Genomic DNA, 20,375 nt, shown 5'->3' on the forward strand with positions numbered 1-20,375 from the left:
GTACATATATTTTTGTTTTGTTTTAAATCAAACAAAATGTGTTTTGTTTTAAATCATAAAGTCTTGCAGCTGCTTTTAGATAAGCAAATGAATATCGCTTCTGAAATCTACTGTTGCAAATGCATAAGTGCCCTCATATTGGAGAACCTAATTGAGCTCGTATGTTGTAAATTAAAAATTCTTTAACTGTAACATCTCTACAGAATGAAGCATTTGATGGCAACCTGGCATAGAGCCAGCATACTGTAATGGCTCTTCCTGTAAAGAAGAAAAGATGGCTCTTATAGGGACAGCTAAAGAAGTTTCTCTATTAAATTTAAATGATAGAACAGCTATGTCTGCAAATTCTAGAAGGGATAGATTTCTCACACCAATGCCTGTTTAATGGCTGGAAGCATACTGTGGTGAATCTGTTACAGCTGGTACAGTTTGATGCCAAATGGGCACTGTGAGGTAAAAAGATTGAGAGTGTTTTGAGTTATGTGCTTTCTTAATGTGAAGCCAATTCTACCGCCTAGTGACAAGGTATGTACGTTTCAGAACTATCCTTTAGTGCCTGATATTTGTTAATCACAGAATATCCAGCATCTCACTGGCCATGCCAAATTATACTTAGTAATAAAATAAGATATGCTGCTATTGTTTAGGCTGAGTCTTTTTTTGCTTGTTTAGCCAGGTGTCAGGCAAACTTATAGCATGTTCTTTCCAATGGTGCTGGTGCAGTAAAATGTAGCTTTGATGCTGGGGGAGGAGGGTATGTGTTTGAGCCAGAACATTGGCATTTATTCTTCTGTCCTAATTGTTATGAAGGATTTATGAAGGTAACAATCCAAAGCTTCCATGTGTTTCTGATATGTCATGCAGATTTCAGACCCATACAACAGGGTAGGAATGACAATGGCCTGGTAGATGAGAAGTTTTGTTGTGTCCTGATGTCACAATAATTGAAGACATGATTTTGAAGATGTTCAAAGGCAGCATAACAGATTTTATCTGGTGATATCATCTATGCTTACTTTTCTAGAAAAGTAGCCAGTCAGGTAGGGAAAATGCTCAACATTCTGCAAGGACTGTCCTCTAATTGTAACATGTGTAGGAGCAGCTGGTTGGTTTGGGGTGGGTTGGTAAAGTATCTTGGTTTTCATGAAGTTGACAGTAAGTCCAAACATTTGATATGCTTCATTCCATTCCCCTTTGCCTCACAAGCACTTAAGAACTCATCATTGTCAACAGTCCCTTCACACAAGAATGGCAGTCTTCCAGTAAATGGGGAAGTCAAGTCAAGTCAAGATTGACCTAGAGCTTTTCAACTGCGTTGGCTCATGAGACACAGCCATCAGTGTATTAAAGTTTAATAATGGAGGTGTTGGTTATCTTGGATTTGGAACTTAACTGGTTGATGTTAAAGAGATTCCCACTCATGTGATACTGGATGCTGACTCTGGGTGAGAGTCCATTAGCAATGAGATATAGAATAGGTGTCATATTGATGAAAAAGAGCAATCACGCATCCTTGCTTGACTCCAGTTCTAATACTGAAGGGATTTTATTTCAAAGCCATTGGTTAGGATGGTTGCTGTCATGTCAGCGTTAAGAAGTCTGGGAATGGTCACAAATTTTGCCAGGCATCCAGATCTCATCAGGATCTGCTATAGGTCTCCCTCTTCATTGAACTAAAGGCTTTAGTCAGGTCGATGAAGGCCACATAAAGATCTTGAGTGTTGCTTGCGACACTTCTCCTGATGCTCCTATCTGTTATATCTATGAATGGTCTGAAACCCATTGTGACTCATGTAGAGTTAGTCTGCTGAGAATAAGGGTAAGGATCTTCCAAGCTATGGACAGGAATGCAATACCATGATAGTTGCTGCAAGCCAATCTATCTCCTTTCTTCAATATGCTAATGATTCTGGCATCTCTCAAGTCACTGGGAATCTGTTTGTATTTCCAGATTTTCAGAATAATGTTGAGAGCTGGTAAGAGAGCCTTTTTTCCATTATGCATATACATTTTAGCTGGTATCCATTAAGACCACATGTTTTGTTATTCTTTATCTGCCTAATGCCTCTCAAGGCCTCTTTTAATTTGTGGTTCTTAAAAGTAGTCCTTAATGGAATATTGTGGAATAGCTTTGATGATATTGCTTGCAACATTAGAATCGCAGCTCAGAAGCTCCTGAAATGCTCCTTCCACCTTGAGTTGATTGCAAAGCTGTCTTTAAAGAGAGTTGATTGATCCTTGGACCTCAGAGGGTTGGTTTCTTGTGTGCTTGGACCATAGATAGCTTTGCTTGCACTGAAGAAATTATGCATGTCATGAGTGTCAGCAGCTTTTGTCCTTCCACCATTTCTTCTTTCACTCTTGAATTTTCCTCTGAATCTCAGCTTTAATATGGCACTAAGGCTGCTTGCAGATGCTAAAATACCCCCCAAAACGCAGTGCTTTAAACTTGGTGTATTTTTGCACTGAGCCCACTGCATACCCAAAAGAGACAGCGCCTTGGTCGGACCTGACTCTTCAGCATCTGTACAGATTGGGTGCTTTAGTGGGGCTTTTTTGGTGCTTTTCTCTAATCGCTGATTGAATCAACTTCAGCTAGAGGTGCCAAAAAGCACTGCTGAGGTGCCTGATCTGTACAGATGCTGCAGAGCCCAGTTGACGTAACATGCTCCTTCTTCTGGTAAAGCATGTTTTGTTTTGTTTTGTTTTAAATGTCTGTAAGCAGTCTTGCTTCTTTTTGGAGCTGACATCATTTTGCCTACCTCTGAAGGCTTTCCTTTTTCTAAAGACCCCAGTTCAGAACTTTGCTGTCTTCAGTTTTCATTTTCTCAGGCTCTACCCTGAGAACTTGAGTCTACAATCCACAGCAGCCTGCATGACTTCTAGTTCTCTCTTTTCTGCTTCCTCTTTTTGCTTAAAAATCCCATTCCCACAGCAGGGATAATGACCTTCTTTATTATACTATTTCCTTGTTTGAAGTCCACTGCTTAAACTCATAATGTATTCCTTACAGGGGTGTAGGTTGTAGTCGTGTATTCCTTCACATTCTCCTCTACTGTGCTGCCTTCAAAAAACGTAATGGCTTAAGCTAATTGTGACCACTGTCTATCATGCTGACCATTACTGTGTCATCATGTCTTTGTAGTCACACTTCTGCTTGTATCTGACTGTAACCTGTTGTCTTAGACTTAGATTGTGAGCTGCTTGAGGCAGAGATCTTTCTGTTCTGTGTTTGTACAACACCTAATATAATTGGATTCTGGACTGATTGGGACATAAAACATTTAGAGAACAACAAAGAGTACTGTCAAGTTTCAGATGATACATTTTGTGGCAGTTAAGCTGCTTAGATGAATGACTTAGTATAGGGGTGTCAATATTACAGTCTTCAGGGAAGGGACCCACCACTGAAATCCAGGGCACAGAGTCTACTGGTGCATGTTGGTGTGTAGTGTGGGAGGGCTGAGTGAGTGACAACTGCAGCTACCACTGCCACTTGTTCCAATTTCATTTCATGGTCCAGATCTGGCCCAGGATGTAGGGTGAGAGTGACTTAGTATGACTACATTATGCTTTTACACCATGAAGAATACCACTGGTTTTCTAGCAACGTAAATGCCTAACTTAATTGTAAAATCAGGCAGCTAACTCTAATCAGTAAAGCCTGAAAGGGTTTATAACCTGCTGTTTTTAGGAGTTTCCTGTGTCTCACAACAGTAGTAGGTAGACAGACAAACCTATAACCAGTGGAGTAAGGTTATTTGTCATACCTCTCCACTAATATTTTGAAAAAAAATCTGTTAAAGATACAAAAAGGAACTGTATGAAGTGTACACAGAACTGAATCCGGGATTTCACAAAGGGCAGTGACTGGTTCTACAGGGATGACTGTCCCCTGTCCCAGCAGTCCTGCCCCCTCTTTCCTCCCCTCCCCTCTCCCACACCCCAAATTCCCTCAGGTGGGCAGACCACAGCATGGCAGCAACAGTCAGGGACATCTTCGAGTCTCCAAAGTAGATTAGAGTTCTCCCTTTTCCCTCCTCTCCCCACTCAGAGGCATGTCCCTTCCTTCCCCTACACACCTACCATCACCATTGCTCCTGCTGTCTGAGCTGTGTGGGGGCTGGGCCTAGCCCAGGACAGGGGCAGCAGTAGAAGTGGCAGTGAGTGGATGGGTCCTTTATAGGGAGAATTGTCTTTGTATAATTTGACATTTATATTATCATTCAATAGTGAAGTCAAAATACGTCATTTGGATCTATAGGGCAAATTCACCTGGCAGTTTACTGAGGGAATCATGGTTGTTGGCTACAAATTGACAACAATAAAGCTGTTATCCTGTGTTCAGTGTTTAAGGTTAAGATATTAGATGCTGATTATTGCTTTATTTGTGATGAATGGAAATAGATTTGATGCAGACAAGCAGCATGGTGGAATGATGTAGAGCTATCTATGAAAACATCTGTACTAATCTACCAATAGAGTAAATTATAGCTACAAGCAAAACACGTTGATCTAAAAGGATCATTAACAGCTTTAACTAACTGATCCAAGTAATAGGATAAATGACATACCATTATCAAGATCAGACTTTTTAGAGCTGTCAATTACAGTTACTAAAACATGGTTGCTACTATTTCAATTTCAACTATTTTATGACTATGTTCACTGTGTTCTACTGTGGGTAGCCAACAAGGATCAATTAAGTGGTAAAATCCACAGGAAAAAAATTACCCAGTCGTCCTGCACTCCATTTACCAGGAGGTCAGTCACAAAGGGAAAGATAATTGCTGCAAGCCAGCAAAATTAATCGGGGATGAGCCAGAAAGGATGATGTATGTTCTGTGACAAAATATGTGACAGAGATGTACGTACAGACCTGTAGCTGCTTGCTTTGTTGAGGACCCAAGGACAAGAGAAGGAGACCTGTGAAAAACAATTAACATGACTTCAGAGTGAACAATTCTTAATTATCCATAACATGTCGACATCAGATAATTGGTGTCCCAATTTTTAACAATATTTGGTCATTAACTACAGTAGACTAGAGAAGATCAAGAGCAAAGCCATTTGTCTGAGCCAAGTGTTACATAACTGCACCCACATGTGAACATAAGTCAACTCAGTCATGCTGATGTAAGCAACATGGAAATCATCCTATTGTGAGACTGATTCAAATGAACTAATTTGCAATGTGAATTAAACTATATTTTATGCCCGTCTAAGGTAAGATATTAAAGTTGGTGATACCAGCTAGCCCAACAAAAAGCATCCAAAATAGAATTGTGGTTTTATTCTCCCTCTGTTCACTCTTTTTATCCTTGCATTGCTCTTAAGAAAATAATTTATGGCAAAATATTATAGCTATTATCAGTATTAAAAATATAAATCGTTATGAACAATCTACATGCACATTCAGAAAATAATAATATTTTATTTAACTGCTTATTGCTTATTTATTTATTTATTTATTTATGACAGCCCCATGGGATGCCCCCATGACCCCTCTCCTCTCTTTCTCTGTTTATGTCTCTCACACATGCACATGCACACACGCATGCATGCCCTTGGAAACAGATAAAAGGCAAGCAACACAGAAATTATTTTATTTTTCATATTATACTGGGCACATCCTGTGTCTCCTATTCACATCAAGTATTAGTTCCCAGTCAAATCAGCAGTAAAACTCCCAGAATCTGGTCTTCATATCTAAATCCCTGTTCTTCCTTCTTCTCTCTTTAGAGCTGAATATTCCAGACCCTTTCATAAACATGTAGAGTTTTGTTGCACACAGTTCTCCATGGAGTTCAATGTGACTGTTTTAACAAAATCAAATGCTTCATTTTCTTTTCCTTCCCCTCGAGATCTGCCCTGTCTGTTATTCCCTTTCTCACTTGTTGGTTTTCTCTGCCTTTGCCATGCTTCTAAACTTTTCTCCCCTGAGTTCCTGAAATGCTATTTCTGAACAAGAGCTGTTGTTGGCCTGTACTCAGTGCTTGCACTTAGGGCTCTTGTAGCTGCGTTAGGGTGGCTACATTGTCCCATTCTTGGGGCTTGATGTGTACAGAACAGGAATGACTAAGCAGGGTGTGCTTGTCACTGGTGTTCCTGGCTTAACCCAAAAATGGTGTAGGCAACTCATTTTTTATCATTCTACCCCAGCTCTTTTAAAGCAGCACCTCAGTAACTCAGCCAGATTCTGATTACATTTACTCTGCTGAGTATATTACTTTGTTGGAGAGCCTAGTAGAGCTTATTGTGACTATAAGAACTTGTGTATGAAAAGAAAAAATGAATCATAACAGTTCAGAGCCCTTATACATTATTATATATGAATTATCTTTGTTCCAGAAATCTTCACTGGAATTACTTTAGATTTCTACTTGTGTGGCTTAGACCAGGATCAAGTCCCTCTTTCTACTTCTAATTTCTTTAGCTGTAATTTGATTAATAAGGGAGAGGAAGAAGCATTGAACCCATTTGCATTAGTAAAAGGTCAGAGGGCTTACTCAAGTGAAGAGTTCTAAGCAATGCATTCTTCTCTTTGATGTGTACATTCTAAGTCAGTATTTGAAGTTTACTCTCAATTTCCAAACCTCAAAGTTAAAAGTTTGCTAACATTCCATTTTCCCCAAGAAAATACTTAAATGTATGGAAAAGCAAACAAAATATATTCTATATAATCAATGTTTTAAAACACTATGACGCTCTATTTATTTATTTATTTATTTATTTATTTATTCATTGATAATCTAATCATATGATTACTTTAAATAGTTAAGGACCATTTAAATAATTTGTTATTGACTAAATAAATAGAGTAACATTGTTTGAGTATATGAATATATAAGGATGTCTTAAAGACTAACTCAATGATTTAAATGCCTATATATTTGTATCAATACGAGCATTTTGATGTTTAAATGCCTATATATATATATATTTAGTCTATATATATATATAGACTAAATCAAGTTAGTCTTTAAGACATCCTTACATATTCATATACTCAAAACATGTTGATATATGTATCTGTTATATTTATGTTCAGAATGCCAATAAGTATAAAATATTTGTTTTATACTTTCTGTAATTGTAAATGACATCAAAACGCTTGTACTGATAAAACTCTTGTTGACTAAGAGTTAATCAGACCTGTGATAATGTAGCAATGACCACTTATCAGCATTATGTTCTCATATACAGGTAATAAATTAACCAGCCAGCCAGCAGCATTAAATAATTATGTACAAATAACCTTAACTGGCTAATAAATCAGGGCAACAGACCTTTTTCCCCAACCTCCTTTTATCATCTTACAGTATCTAAAAGTATTCAAGTTCAAGTTACTTTAGAAGAAGATGGGGAGCAGTATCTAGAGGCTTGGAGCCCTTGTCAAGAAAGTTTTCTTTGTCACCACCTCCTTGGGTGAAAAAAGGGGGATGCAGTAGTGTAGTTGCAGCTTCCTTTGATTCCTATTCCTCCCAAACTTAAAAATCATCTAACTAGGAGGTGCAGCAGTATTTGTATTTGGGCAGCACTGAAGAAGTTAGCCTTAAATGGAATACTGTAGTGCTTAGACCTCTAGTATATTAGTAAGGCCTCTAGTTTCTCATTAAGTGGATAAAAACTTGTGTTGTTATATATGTGATGATGCACCACATCATCTACTCCTCTGTTTTCAAAATCCTAGATCCACCCATGGCCACCTCTGTTGTATAATGAAAGGAATCTATTTTGAGTACCTCTGCTGACTGCAGTCATCACAGTAGGGATTGAAAATAGAGGTAGTTTCTCAGATAGTCAGTCCATTTACTGCTTTACCCACTAGTACACAGCCAGTGGAGATCCAAGAACACTAGTTATGTGTTCTACCAACAAGTTGCCCTGCTCATTAAGTGAGCTGCTCTCTTCTGCACTAGCTTTAATTTCTAGACTGCATTGTAATAGTCTGATGTTGAGGAGACAAAGGCAAAGGAACTCTTTGCATTTACCCTTGAAAGAAAAAGCCTACAACTAATATGCTTAAGAGGCTGACCTCTTGCAATATAATATGATAATTTATGTAACTGGGGCTCTAGAATTCATCCAAAGATGTAAACTGTAGTGTCCAACTTTGACTGAAGAAACGCTTTAGTCAAAGGGGCTGATATTTCTAGTCTGGGTTTATACCATCTGCAGATCTTGATCTGGGTCCTTGATGTTGTCCAGTTAAACTTGAACAACCTTGTTGTCATCTAATTCTGAACCTCAGCTATATTTTCTATATTGGATAAGGTAGAGGTGCCTGCCTAGTTGCATGTCTCCAGCATACTGAAAACGCTATGCTCCAAATTACTGCACTCCATTGCCAGTCTTCCTAGTAGCCTTTATTTTCTTTTGAACATGAGGGGTGACAGTCACTTCGTAGGCTGAACCCTTGAAAGATCCTGTTGGGGGGGGGGGGGAGAGAAGCAGGAGTAGTAATTACCCAGACCTATCTGTTGAGATCCTTCCAGACCTATCTGTTGAGATCTTTTCAAGACATGAGATAGAAGCCAGGAAGGAGCAGCTCACTGTCACTAAGGTCTGTAGATGAATGAACATCCCCATTGGATCAGTGGTATGGAAGGTAGATGATTGATCTAATATCATATAAATACACATGAACAAAAATACTGATTATAAGCATATATGGTTTTAAACCTCAAATGGGTTGCTTTCAACCTTTAAAGGAAAATAAGTGTGTAATTTATTCAACTAAGATTAATGTGAATTGAGTTAGAATTTTGTATCCACAAGTAGAAAAACTTTGTATTTTAATTTTCAACAAAGAGGAACTGCTTGTAGCCATGTTAGAAATTTTCAAAAATAGTTGTCCTTCATGTAAAACTGACGTCACATTTAAGGTTTTGATTTTAGAAATCCATACAAAGGTAAACTAATCTGTTATAAAATCAGTGGAACTATTTGTGTGCTTTTTGTATGGAGGTATCTACAGGATCAATACCTAAAAGAGCAGAACATAATTCAGTGTTTTGGTAATTAATATTCATAGAAAAGAATTAAAAGGGAGTCCGAGTCCAGCTTTCCTTAATATAGGACCAGCACTTCTAAGTCCAAACTGTTATGTAAGGTAAAATAACTACCATATTTCATGGTGTATAAGTTGGGTTTTGAAGCCCAAATGTGGTGTCTTAAAAATCAAACCCAACTTATACACCATGCCACTTCAAAAAATTGTTGCTGACAAACCACTGCAAGCGGCACCAGGGATAGGGATGGGGACAGGTTCGGTGGGGATGTGCCACTCACAGGGGACGGGGATGGGTTCAGCGCTTGCCTGGCTCGGCACCATCCACTGTAAGCAGCGCCAGGCTCCCAGGGAATGGGGCCTTGCCAGCTTAGCACCAAGCCTGGCCCCATCCCTATCCCTGCCCCCTGCAATGGGTGCATCCCCAGATGAGCACTGAGACTGGCACTGCTCATAGGGATGGGATGGAGCAGGGTTTGGTGCTCAGCTGGCTGCTCAGGGCTCAGTGCTCAGGGCTCAGTGTTTTAAGGGATGCACCAGCCGAGTGCTAAGCCCAGCTGAGCACAGCTCCCCATACTTACCTGTACACAGCATTTAGCAAAATGGTGCCCCCCCGCCACCTCCAGGAACATGAAACTGAGCCCCCAAACTCCCTCCCAGCCTGGGCCTGCTCTACCCTAGCTCAAATTGTTGCTGTCCTGGGCGCATGTGTGGATGCTGTGCTCAGGAGCAGTTTACTCCAGTGCAGACAGCTCTGGAGATTATTGTTTTGCCTTAATTTCATGTGTAGAAACTTAATTGCTAACTAAATACTTTTTGCAGTTCTTATTTATCTGATATTAGTTGAAGAATAGATTGGATTGCTTCCTCCCCCCTCCCCCTTTTTCCCTGAAATAAATATAATATTGTTAAGGATCATGCCTTCCCATTTTAAGCTTTACAACCTTTTTTTAAATTGATAGCAATTTTGCTGCATCAGCCTTCTAGAGCCTTAGTTTTTTGTTAAACAGCTTGTACTGACTTCAGTTGGAACAGAAAGAAAAACCTGTGTGTGTGTGTGTGTGTGTGCGCGCGCGCGCGCGCGTGTGTGAACATGTACCAAGTATTAAATTCTTGGTATATTTGTCTGCAAAAGTCTACAGAATCAAAAAAAAAAAAAAAAGGGTTCAACAGAGTGGAAAATTGATACCGTCTGTACATTGATTTTTTTTAAAGTTAATCTGCAATACAAAAAAGGAAAACATACATCAGATAGATACAGGTGTTCCATCTAGAAAGTTGCTAAGTTACCTTCCATAAGCTGCCTTTGTGTTTCTTTTGATGTTGTGATGTTTCATTATTTTCTGAGAGCTAGGAATGAAATGGATGAATGAGTCTTAATTGCAGTGCCCTGGTGACTAAATTTTGGACTGTTGTTGAGACAGACACTGGGTGATCTGATAAACATCAACCTCTTTTGCTTCATGACTTGATTGGGATCAAATTACATGCAGAGAGAAGAAAAATGCTCTCTTTTTAGAATGCCAGGTGTTTAACTCTTTTTAAAAGTATTTAATTGATAACCATTTGGTAAATAGAAACACACTTGTTTACCTAATAGTAAACCCATGGTATGTTTTGGTACATTGGTTATTGAACCAAAACTGATTTCAAAGATTTTATTAAAAATAAATAAATAAATAATGGAAACTCTGAAGATTTACTTTCTTACTGCTTTCAATTTAAAAACTTTTTATTTTATTTGACAAAATCAGATAGTTTACTATTTTTAAAGCAGAATTGGGGATTACAAAATATTTTCAGACATGTAGTACATAAATTTAAAATTGTCTTTCCAGCATATTATGTAAGCAAAATAGTAATCTGTTTTCAAAAAGTTGTCTTGCCTTTTGTAAGCTCTCAATTTTGTATGAAAAAGAGAGAGAACTTGCATGTGAATTATGCTTTTTTTTAAATAATGTATTTAGTTCTTTTTTAAATATGCAGTAATACTTTCTAGATATGCAGAGAAATTTTAAATTTACTTTTTGGAGAAGGTATGAATGTCTTTTTTCAAGAAATCTGTTTTACTGTGGTAAAAAGACTGTCTTAGCTGCAGCAGTATTTACGACCTGATCCAAAGTAAGTGCAGTTCCATCATTTGATTTCAAAGGCCTTGGGATTAAGACCATCAAGATGATGATGACTTCAAATGTATAAAGAGTGGGCCACAATCCTGCTCCACTTATTCAAAGACCAGAATTTTTAGGAGTTATGCTCATTTTAAAATGGAAAATACTGATCAAGAAGGAAATTTACTTGTTTTAGAAAGGAAAGAAACAGCTGTTAATGATTGATTTATATATTTCCATACTCATTTACCAAGCAGATAATAAATTGAAAATTAGCCTTTCTACTTTTACTTAAATGTGTAAATAGAGGTGGATCTTGGAAACCATTATTCATGTACATAACTTCATTTAAAACAAGCACTGTATGTATATGTTTGCATTTGTAGGATCTGGCCGTAAATAGGGGTCCAATCCTGCATTCCTCCTGTGTTAAAAAAACTATTTAGTTCAATGTATCCCTCTTAGTATGTCTCAAGGGGACCTGCTTGGTGTGCAAAGACCCTCAAAGCTGTAAAAAGTAGAAGTCACCAATATTTATTAAAATCCCATTGGTAATATCATTTACCCTGTTGTTCGTATGATGACTTTCTTTTACTTTTATCATTTCTAGACTGTAAATACATATATCAATACAAAAGAGTTAACAATATACTTAGTAGGACTATATTTAATAATTGTGAAGAGATACATTTTGTGCCATTTGATTTACCTAATTTATAGTCCCATTTGATTACCACAGCATGTCTTTCATCTGTAAGGATTGTACTCAAGGGACTAGTCAATTTATTAATTCATCACTTGCCTACTTTTATAGCTGCATTACCCCGTTATGACATAAAAGCAGAGAGATGCACTAATCTGAAAGCTGCCAGCCAACTGTTTTCACTCTAGCTGACCTTTTGTTTGAAGGCACAATACTGATACATTTTCTATTGGTTTCCTTTTCTTGGAGATTACGTTACAAACTATCCTTTTGTTTTATAGTGCCATGATGAGAACAAGATGACAGCATTGAATATTGGCTGCAGTTACTGAGGCCTCTAAAGAGGAAAGGCCTTCTTCAAGTTAACCTGTGGCTTTTTTTTAAATGCCTTTTGATTTATCTGTCACCTGATCCATCAGCAATGAATAATTTTCATGGAAGGTGCACTTTAATTACATTCCCATTTGACTTGCATTATCATGCCCTATCTAGGTAATTAATCTCACCAAGTATCCAATTTCGGCCTTTATTGCTGGCAGGCAGGCCTTCTGAATTATGTGTGCTTGAATGGGCATTGGGTCAGTTGTTAAACCAAACAGGCCATGAAACAAATTTTGGGTCGTCCAAGCTTTCTTTAAAATGTGTCTACTGAGAAAGAAGAGTATTGTAATTGGATTGCTTTGGTGACATGATCAAGTCTTCTAGAGTTTTCAGAAACAAGAGACTCAGAAGAAGGTACTGACTGACACATTCAACCAAAAAAATATCAGAAATTCCAAACGCTGTGCTCTCTTTGAAAGAATTATTCAGCAAGCAGCAAAACTAGGTATAAAAACAAAAAAGTAATTTTTAGTCTTTTGAATAATTTATGGAGTTCAGTGAATGGGCTGCACGTGCCAAAGGGCTGCTTTGAGTTGGTGTATTCAGAAGGCATATTAGTATTCCTACTACTGTTTTAAGATTAGGAATTGAAATTGTGTTGAATTTTGAGTTTCATTGCTCTGTGAGGTGAAAAATAGAGTTTTAAGCAATGTTGTGCAGTTGAACTAGGAGATTAACTTACATGGTAATACTCTTGTAGAGAAGGTTATTTTTATTTCTTCTTCCCTGATCTCTAGAAATTGTAGCTAAAGACTGCATTGGCTAAGAGCTGTAAGTGTGTGTAAAACTGAAGAGAATATAAAGTTTTGAGGTGCAAAAATTAAAACACTATTAGAACCTTACATTTAGGCATTTGCTTTGATGGGAAAATTCTGTATCCATCTTGGAAATACCTTTTTAAGCTTCCTCTAGTATTCTTTTCCTTCACTATAGAAAAAGAATTATTTAGTATGAATTTTAGTTAAAAGGAATCTAATCCCAATGTCTCATACTTCAATGAGAGAATGGCAGAAGCAATCTAGTTTATATTTAGTCTGAAACATCTCCAAGGTTTCTTCTTCCGGTTTGGTTCAGTCTTCACAAAAATAATTTTTGATCCTGTAAGCACATATACACGGGCAGAAGTTTACTTACTTTATTCATTCAATGAAGCTAATGAGACTGTGTAAATGAACTATCTTGCCTTATTTTAAATGAGGGGTTAGAGTGTAGGTTTGGAAATATTTTAGAACTACATTTTATAAGTATTAATATTTCTGTTTACAGAACTTTCATATAAATCATTGGATTTCCCATACATAAGAGAGCTTACTTTAAATATTTAACTAAATCCAATTATTCTGTCACCCATCCCAAATCCATCACTTTGAAACTTTTAAGGAATAAAATTGTTAGCACATTTATCTCATACTGTGATGCAAATTCTTTTACCACTAAATAATGACTTGAGATCTAGTGCATCGTCACTGACAATCCCTTGCAGTTGAGGATGATTGTCTTCTATGATTGCCTTATCTGTGGGTCTGAAAATAGCTGACAAGGCCAGTCTGAGATTGACAGGTTCTGTTGCAATTCAGGCATGTGCTTCCGTACAGGGTGGGTGGCTCTGGATTCTTGATTTACTCTGTGACGTGCTGTTTTTGCCACTCCTGTTTTTCTGTCTTCTGTTGTGGCCATGAGGTTCATAGTACTGAAATTCTTGCAGCAGAATTCCTCCATTTGGAGTGGTCCTGGCAGATAGTCTCTCATGAGTTGATGTTGATGTTACATTTTTTCAAGTTGGTCTTGAGGATGTCCTTGAATAACTTTCTCTGTCCTCCTCTTGAGCATATACCTCGACTGGGAAAATAAAACTTGCTTTGGGAGTCTGGAGTTGGACATCTGAATGACGTGGCCAGCCCAGTGAAGTCCATGTCAGACAGTCATCACCTCGATGCTTGTGGTGTTTGCAAGAGAACAATGATGTTTGTGCATCTGTCTTCCTACTGGATTTGAAGGATCTTCTGTAGGCAGCGCTCATGGTACTTCTGCAGCGACTTGAGGTGTCTCCTGTATGTAGTTCACATCTTGGCTCCATACAATAAGGTAGAAAACATGACTGCTTCATAAACCATGAGCTTAGTTTCGAATCTGATGTTGCAATCTTTGAAAATCTGTTTTCTGAAGCATCCAAAGGCTCCACTTGCACATTTGAGGTGATGTTGAATTTCTTCATTGATGTCAGCCTTCTGTGAGAGATGGCTTCTGAGGTATGGGAAATACTCAGTGATCTCCAGAGCCACACTGTAGATCTGAATTGCTGGACCTGGGGACTGCTCATTAAGAGCTTGTTGATGAAGGACCTTAATTTTCTTTTTATTAAGCACCAGTCCCATTTTCTTGTATGCCTTGGTAAAGACCTTGGTGATTGCCTGAAGATGTGCTTCCAAGTGAGCACAGACTACAGCATATTCAGTGTAGTGGAGCTTGATGATTGAGGTCGGGGTGTCACCTGAGTTCGAGCCACAGTTGTGATGCAACGCTGTGGGCATTTGCTATTTGGATTGTTCATAAGGGTCCTGATGTTCCAGGTTCTGAAATTAATTGTGTATCTTCATTGATTTTGATCATAATAAAGGTGCATAATAAAGATCATCACATAATTCTTGACTAGGTGCAGTTATCCAGTCAGGAGAAAGGTAGGCAGACTATGTTTAGGGCACGTTTTCTAGCCCCCTTCACATGTGGGGTGAAGAGCGTGGATCCTAAAGAGGTCTGCTCAGTTGCAGTTACAGCTGCTGAATCGCATTGCTGCCTCATCCAAGTATTAGACAGCCTTCTCATAACTGCTACCTTTATGCCAGTTCATGGCTAGGAGTTTCCAGGCCTCACAGTCCTGCTCCCTTCATCACTAGCTGGTCGTCAGAGGACTTGAAAAATGTGGTAAAGCCATTTTCATGGAAGGTGACTGTATGTCATTTCTTTTTTTTTGTGGAAAAACTGCTTCTCCACAAAGTGCTGCTTTACATCAGCTTCCACGTAATTCTTATGGAACAGGACATTGATCCAATAGCAAGGAGGCCAAGACAATTGGAAATATCATTTCGCTGCAACCTCCATCTGCCTTTGCAGTCATTAGGATTCAGCCATCTTTTTCTGCCTGCTCTGGATATATGTGGCTTTTCAGGAGAGAGAGCATTGCTATCTTCTGTCCCCACCACATCCTGGTGGTGTTGCTGCTGCTTGGTCCACGACTGCTCATTTGTTAGAGTTACCCTTGCTTATCTCACAGCTAACCTTCCCTGAAGGTCATTCCACTATCCGCCACCTGTGGTCATTCTGGGTAGCAGTAAAGCTCTGCCCCCAGAGATCTAGTGCACCTAGATCAGGGGTTTCCAAACTGTGGTATGCATACCTCTGGGGGATATGTGGGGGAAATTGTGTAATGGAGGATTTAATTGTCATTATAATAATAATTGGCATTTAAGAGGCTAAAATCAAATGTATGCTGGTAGGGGTATGCAGGCAGTGGATAAATTTGGAAGGGGGTACACCTGAAAAAAAAAGTTTGGGAACCTCTGACCTGGAAAATGATAAGACATTGTTACCATCTAGAAATTGTTTTTGAGCTGTGTGAAATATGTTGACCTCTGTTCACTTTCTAGTGCATACATATAATAAAAATGGCACTTTTGCCAGTTCCAAAAGAAGAGACAAGGATTAAATGTACATGACCCAGTGAAATTTTTCACCCATGGGCATGATACTTACAAGTGGATGCAGTCCATGGAGGATGTACAGCTCCTGGCTTTTGCTTGCCTATTTTGTGGATAACAAAATATGCCCCCCCTAGTTTTCAGTTGAACTTCAACTGCAAATTCATTAAATAGAATATTTTATTTCTAAATGAATATTTGTTATTGGTGTTATTTTTTTATAGCTATGTCCCACCCTATTCAAAACATTCAGAGCAGTTCTTTAGTGATGGATTCTGCCATAGTATGCAAGACCAACATCTGTCACATTTTTGTTGATGTTCCTGGGATCTTCACACACATTAAATTGCATGACCAATGAAGAGAATTAAAATGTACTACTGTCCAGTTAGCTAAAATTTAAGCATATTTATTATAATTTGTAATTGCTGTTTAATGAATTATTAAAACTGAAACAGTTCACTTAACTGAATATAACAAGTTAAAAATAAAAACAGTAATGGCTTTCCCTTGATTCACTGTTTATTATTTTATTAATTTCCCATCTTTTGGAATGCATGCACACATACAGACAGACACATACACATGCTTTTAAGTACCCCCCCACCCTGCTCTACCCCAATATATAACTTATTTCCTAAAATCTAAATATCTATTGACTTAAAACCTGAAATGGGTATACCTCAGGTATGGATGGTGTCATATTGTTAACCAGTGCTTGGTACAAGAATTTTCTGTATTTCTTTAGAAGCAATCTGTCTTCCTTACTGCTAAATTTGAAGCTAAATGTAATATTTAGTCTGAAATGGATGTGACTTACAAATATTCAAAAGGTGTTGCAGAGAAAAGATATAAAGGCCCTTTACAATTTATTTTCATAATGGGTTGGTTGATACCTCTTTTGAGAGGGACACTAGAGCTAAAAGTATATCTAAAATGGCCGCTTTGAAGGAGCACCTCAGGCACTGTGTGGCAGCTGTGCCTCTTGGAAGAAGAGGGATGGATTGCTCCTTAAGGCACTGGACCGGGACTCAGGAGATCTGTGATAAATTACGCTCCGAGTCCCAGAGGCTTCCTGTGTTACTTTGGATAAATCACTTAATCTATCTGCACTGCTATTCTCCATTTGAAGAATGGGGATAATACAGCCTGCCTTCGTTACATGAGTGTAGTGAAGAAAAATCCATTAAAGACTGCAAAGCACTCAAATACAGTATTGCTGGGGGCTATATGAGTACCTAGATATGCTAACATTCTCTATCTTCCTGCAGATTTTTCTTTTTTTTACCCATAAAATATAAAATACAACTAGCTACTTTTTTTTCCCCCTAACTCCAGCTTTTGGGGGCTCTCTTATTCAAGTAATGACCAGGAACCCCTCTGCTCTTTCTCTACAACTTCATTATGTCCTAAATGTAGCTTCTCTATAGGGGTCCTTTTGCACTAGTATGAAAGGGGGTTGTAAGCTGGTTTGGGACCATGTATCCAAAGCTGTCAGAGAATCTCAGTAGCTATATAAGTGTCTACTACAGTCATAAGTTTTCAGAAAACTGGACAGAGTAGCTTTGACACCAGTCTCTAGATTAAATGGGGGGTCGGGGGAGGGAATCTCCCTCTGCCACTACCCTTCCACTGAGTAATTTCCTTGTGCACGGTCCATATACTGATGCAAGGCACAAGTATCAGGATTTGGCCCTAACCATTTGCAACACATTCACTTACTTTCAGAATCTTGTGATTGTGACCTTTTGCAAAATGTGTATGGTTGTTGGAACTTTGCTTTTGATCACTAATCATTTTGACATTTTTTGGCAACCGTATCTTTCTGTACTTACTGTTCCAGGTCAGTCTCATTTGGGAGAAAAGTGAGCCTTTTAATAGCAGATTTGAAATTGTAGCACCGATGCTCTCTTATATTCCCTAAATGCACTTTTATGTAAAGTCCCTTCCTATTGTGGTTAATACATTGTTCACCTAAAGTACTTAAATAACATTGGTCACATTAAAGCAGTCTACCATGTTCCACATTTTCCCTTTACAATGGGCAACAAGGGAAATAATTTGACTAAGACCAGCATCATTGCTCTTTATCTATTGTGGGAAAAAAGTCTTATGATGCTACATGCTATAGGTATTCCTAAAACTCAGGTATTACCTTTCCGCTGCTTTGCAAAGACATTAAAGCTGAAGAAGTTTCTGAAACACACAACAATATGATCTGTAGCTGCTGCTTAGTTGGTGGAAAAACAGCCAACTTTATATCTGCTACTTTAATAAGGCAAGTCAAGCTGTAAAACAGCAGCTGAAGTAACTGCAAATTTGAGGTTCAGTTTTGTTATTTTTATTTTTGTTGGACATCCCATTAAAATTCTTTGTTGTTCCGTAATGAGACATGTTAGAATCAGGCTCTTAATTTATGGTCTGTTGCTATTTTAGAATCATTGAATGTGCCTAATAAATCATAGAAACCTGCATTAAAAAGGTATGCAGTATAAAGCGTGTGAAAAGCATACCTTGATTGCACACATTGTTCTCCATAATCACAGATGAGAAATCCAAAGACAGAGAGAAGAATAATGAGAATGAGAGAGTAAGTGTGGAAGCAAATGCTGTGTTGCTTTGCAGTTTCAAAATGTATAGTTTGTCAAGCTTAGTGTTCATCAGCACTTAGCAGTAAATAAGAAAGAAGACTTTTTCTGCTTGAGAACCTAAAAAAGTGATGAAGTAATAAGGATCATCATGTTCGTGACCTAACACAATGCAGTTTCTTACGATTTTTCAGATTTTCCCCTTTAGAGACTCATAGAATTGTGACCTCTGCTTCCTGGAGACCTTTTATTTTTCCCCTCATCCTTTAAGAATTGTGAGGGCCCACCCAGCTGAAAAGAAAACAAAGTGGCTGCATCTACACGTGAACTTTATTGTGCAGTTGACTAATTAGCTCTGCAGTAAAGCATCACCATCTACACATGCACCTATATTAGGGTGCAGTAAATTAACTAAGTCCACCATAGGATAGTACTGCCTGAGACGAGTACTGTCCTATGGTGGAGTCATTAAGGGCACTGAAATGCACATGTAGACGGTGATCAAGGCTGGCTGGGACATAAGAGTGTGACAGTGTGGGGGCTGCCTACTGAATAGCTCTGCACTGTCGTGCCCCAGACAGTCCCTCTGCAGCATGTTGAGCTGGAGTGGAGCAGCCACGGGCTGGCAGGACGACCCCCTGAGACCCTTACTAGCCAGAGCTGCTCTGCCTTGACTCAATGTGCTGCAGACCCACAGGCATGTGTAAATGCTGCTCCCGTGAGCAATAAACTCCTGGGAGGGGTCAATTTCCTCAAAATCTCCAATTTTATTTATGTATTTGGTCTCTGAAACTAAAAATACTTGAGCAAGATTTAATTGTAAGCATTTTGGCCCATTTCATATCAAATGTGTAATGCGGAGAATGGTTTCTACTGTAATGTATTATTTACTCAGTTGTTTAATCTAAAATAGAATAAACCCTCTCATCATTTTCTCCCCTGTATACCTTTTTGCTCATGACAAACCTGCCAGTACAATACTCTTAGACAGAGGAGTGCCTGTAGTCATTTGAATGGCACTCCTATGCTTCCCTTTGGCTAGAAACAGGCATCACCTGACATGTCACTTGTACTGCCATAAAAAAATTTGTGGCAGCATAAATTGAGAGCAAACAGATGTTGCTATATTTTGTTCTGTGATGTCAAAAGAAAATTGGTGGCATGAAAAAAGATAGTAATTAGACCCTGCCACTTTATTGAGGCAGATGTCAATTAGCTATGTGACAGGAGATTATGGGCAGCCTGAGCTGCTCCTATTTTCCAGGCACCCTGGGCAGGTGCTTGGGGTCATAAGGGCCCCTCAAGCTCCTGGAGCAGCTGCCTGCTTTCCCTGCTTACAGGGAATCTTGGGGTGCCTCTTCAGAAGCAGGGAAATCGGGGTTCCCCACTCAGCCAGACCCATCCCTCACAGTCACAGGTGTGGGTCTGGCAGCCAGACCTGCTCCCCTGCGATTGTGGGAGATGTGTCTGGCTGAATGGGGAAAGTGGAGAGATCACATAGTCCCAGAGGTGCTGAGATGTAAGGGCCTGAGGGCCCTTGCCCCACTCAGGAAGTGGGCTGTCACCTGAAATGCCTCAGACTTGCCATATGTCCATCATCTTAGCCCCCCCCCCCCCCCCCCCCCACACACACACACACACTTCCCCTGGCAAAAATAAAAGTCATTGCCTATGCACACCATGAAGGCTGGGACAAGGGCAGCACGTGCTTCACACAGTGACACATCATGGCAAAGCTGATTCGCTCCATCCCACGGTGTGTAGTTCTACCCTTTGAGATCTGACTTCTGAATATCTTGCTTTACCTCTTTCCTCCCCTTTGCTACCCTCTCCCTCACATTGTCCTGATTTGTTCCATGCCTCTCCCCCCCCCCCCCCCCCCCC

The 20,375-nt window shown here is 39.0% G+C and overlaps 1 protein-coding gene across 2 annotated transcripts in view; it reads left to right on the forward strand.

The window, feature by feature from the left end:
• The window catches only part of EPHA7 (EPH receptor A7), a 213,705-nt gene that overhangs the window by 80,291 nt on the left and 113,039 nt on the right, over positions 1 to 20,375 (forward strand). The window contains exon 6 of one of the 2 annotated variants that reach the window (XM_025199387.1): positions 12,109 to 12,147. The exons of the other annotated variant lie outside the window; for it this stretch is intronic. Coding sequence (XP_025055172.1) covers positions 12,109 to 12,116 — 8 coding nt within the window. The 3' untranslated portion in view covers positions 12,117 to 12,147. Of the gene's footprint in view, positions 1 to 12,108; positions 12,148 to 20,375 lie in introns of those variants that run through there. 2 annotated transcript variants of the gene reach the window in all.

This window comes from Alligator sinensis, unplaced genomic scaffold, assembly GCF_000455745.1.
Source record: "Alligator sinensis unplaced genomic scaffold, ASM45574v1 scaffold357_1, whole genome shotgun sequence".
NCBI classification, from domain to species: Eukaryota; Metazoa; Chordata; order Crocodylia; family Alligatoridae; genus Alligator; species Alligator sinensis.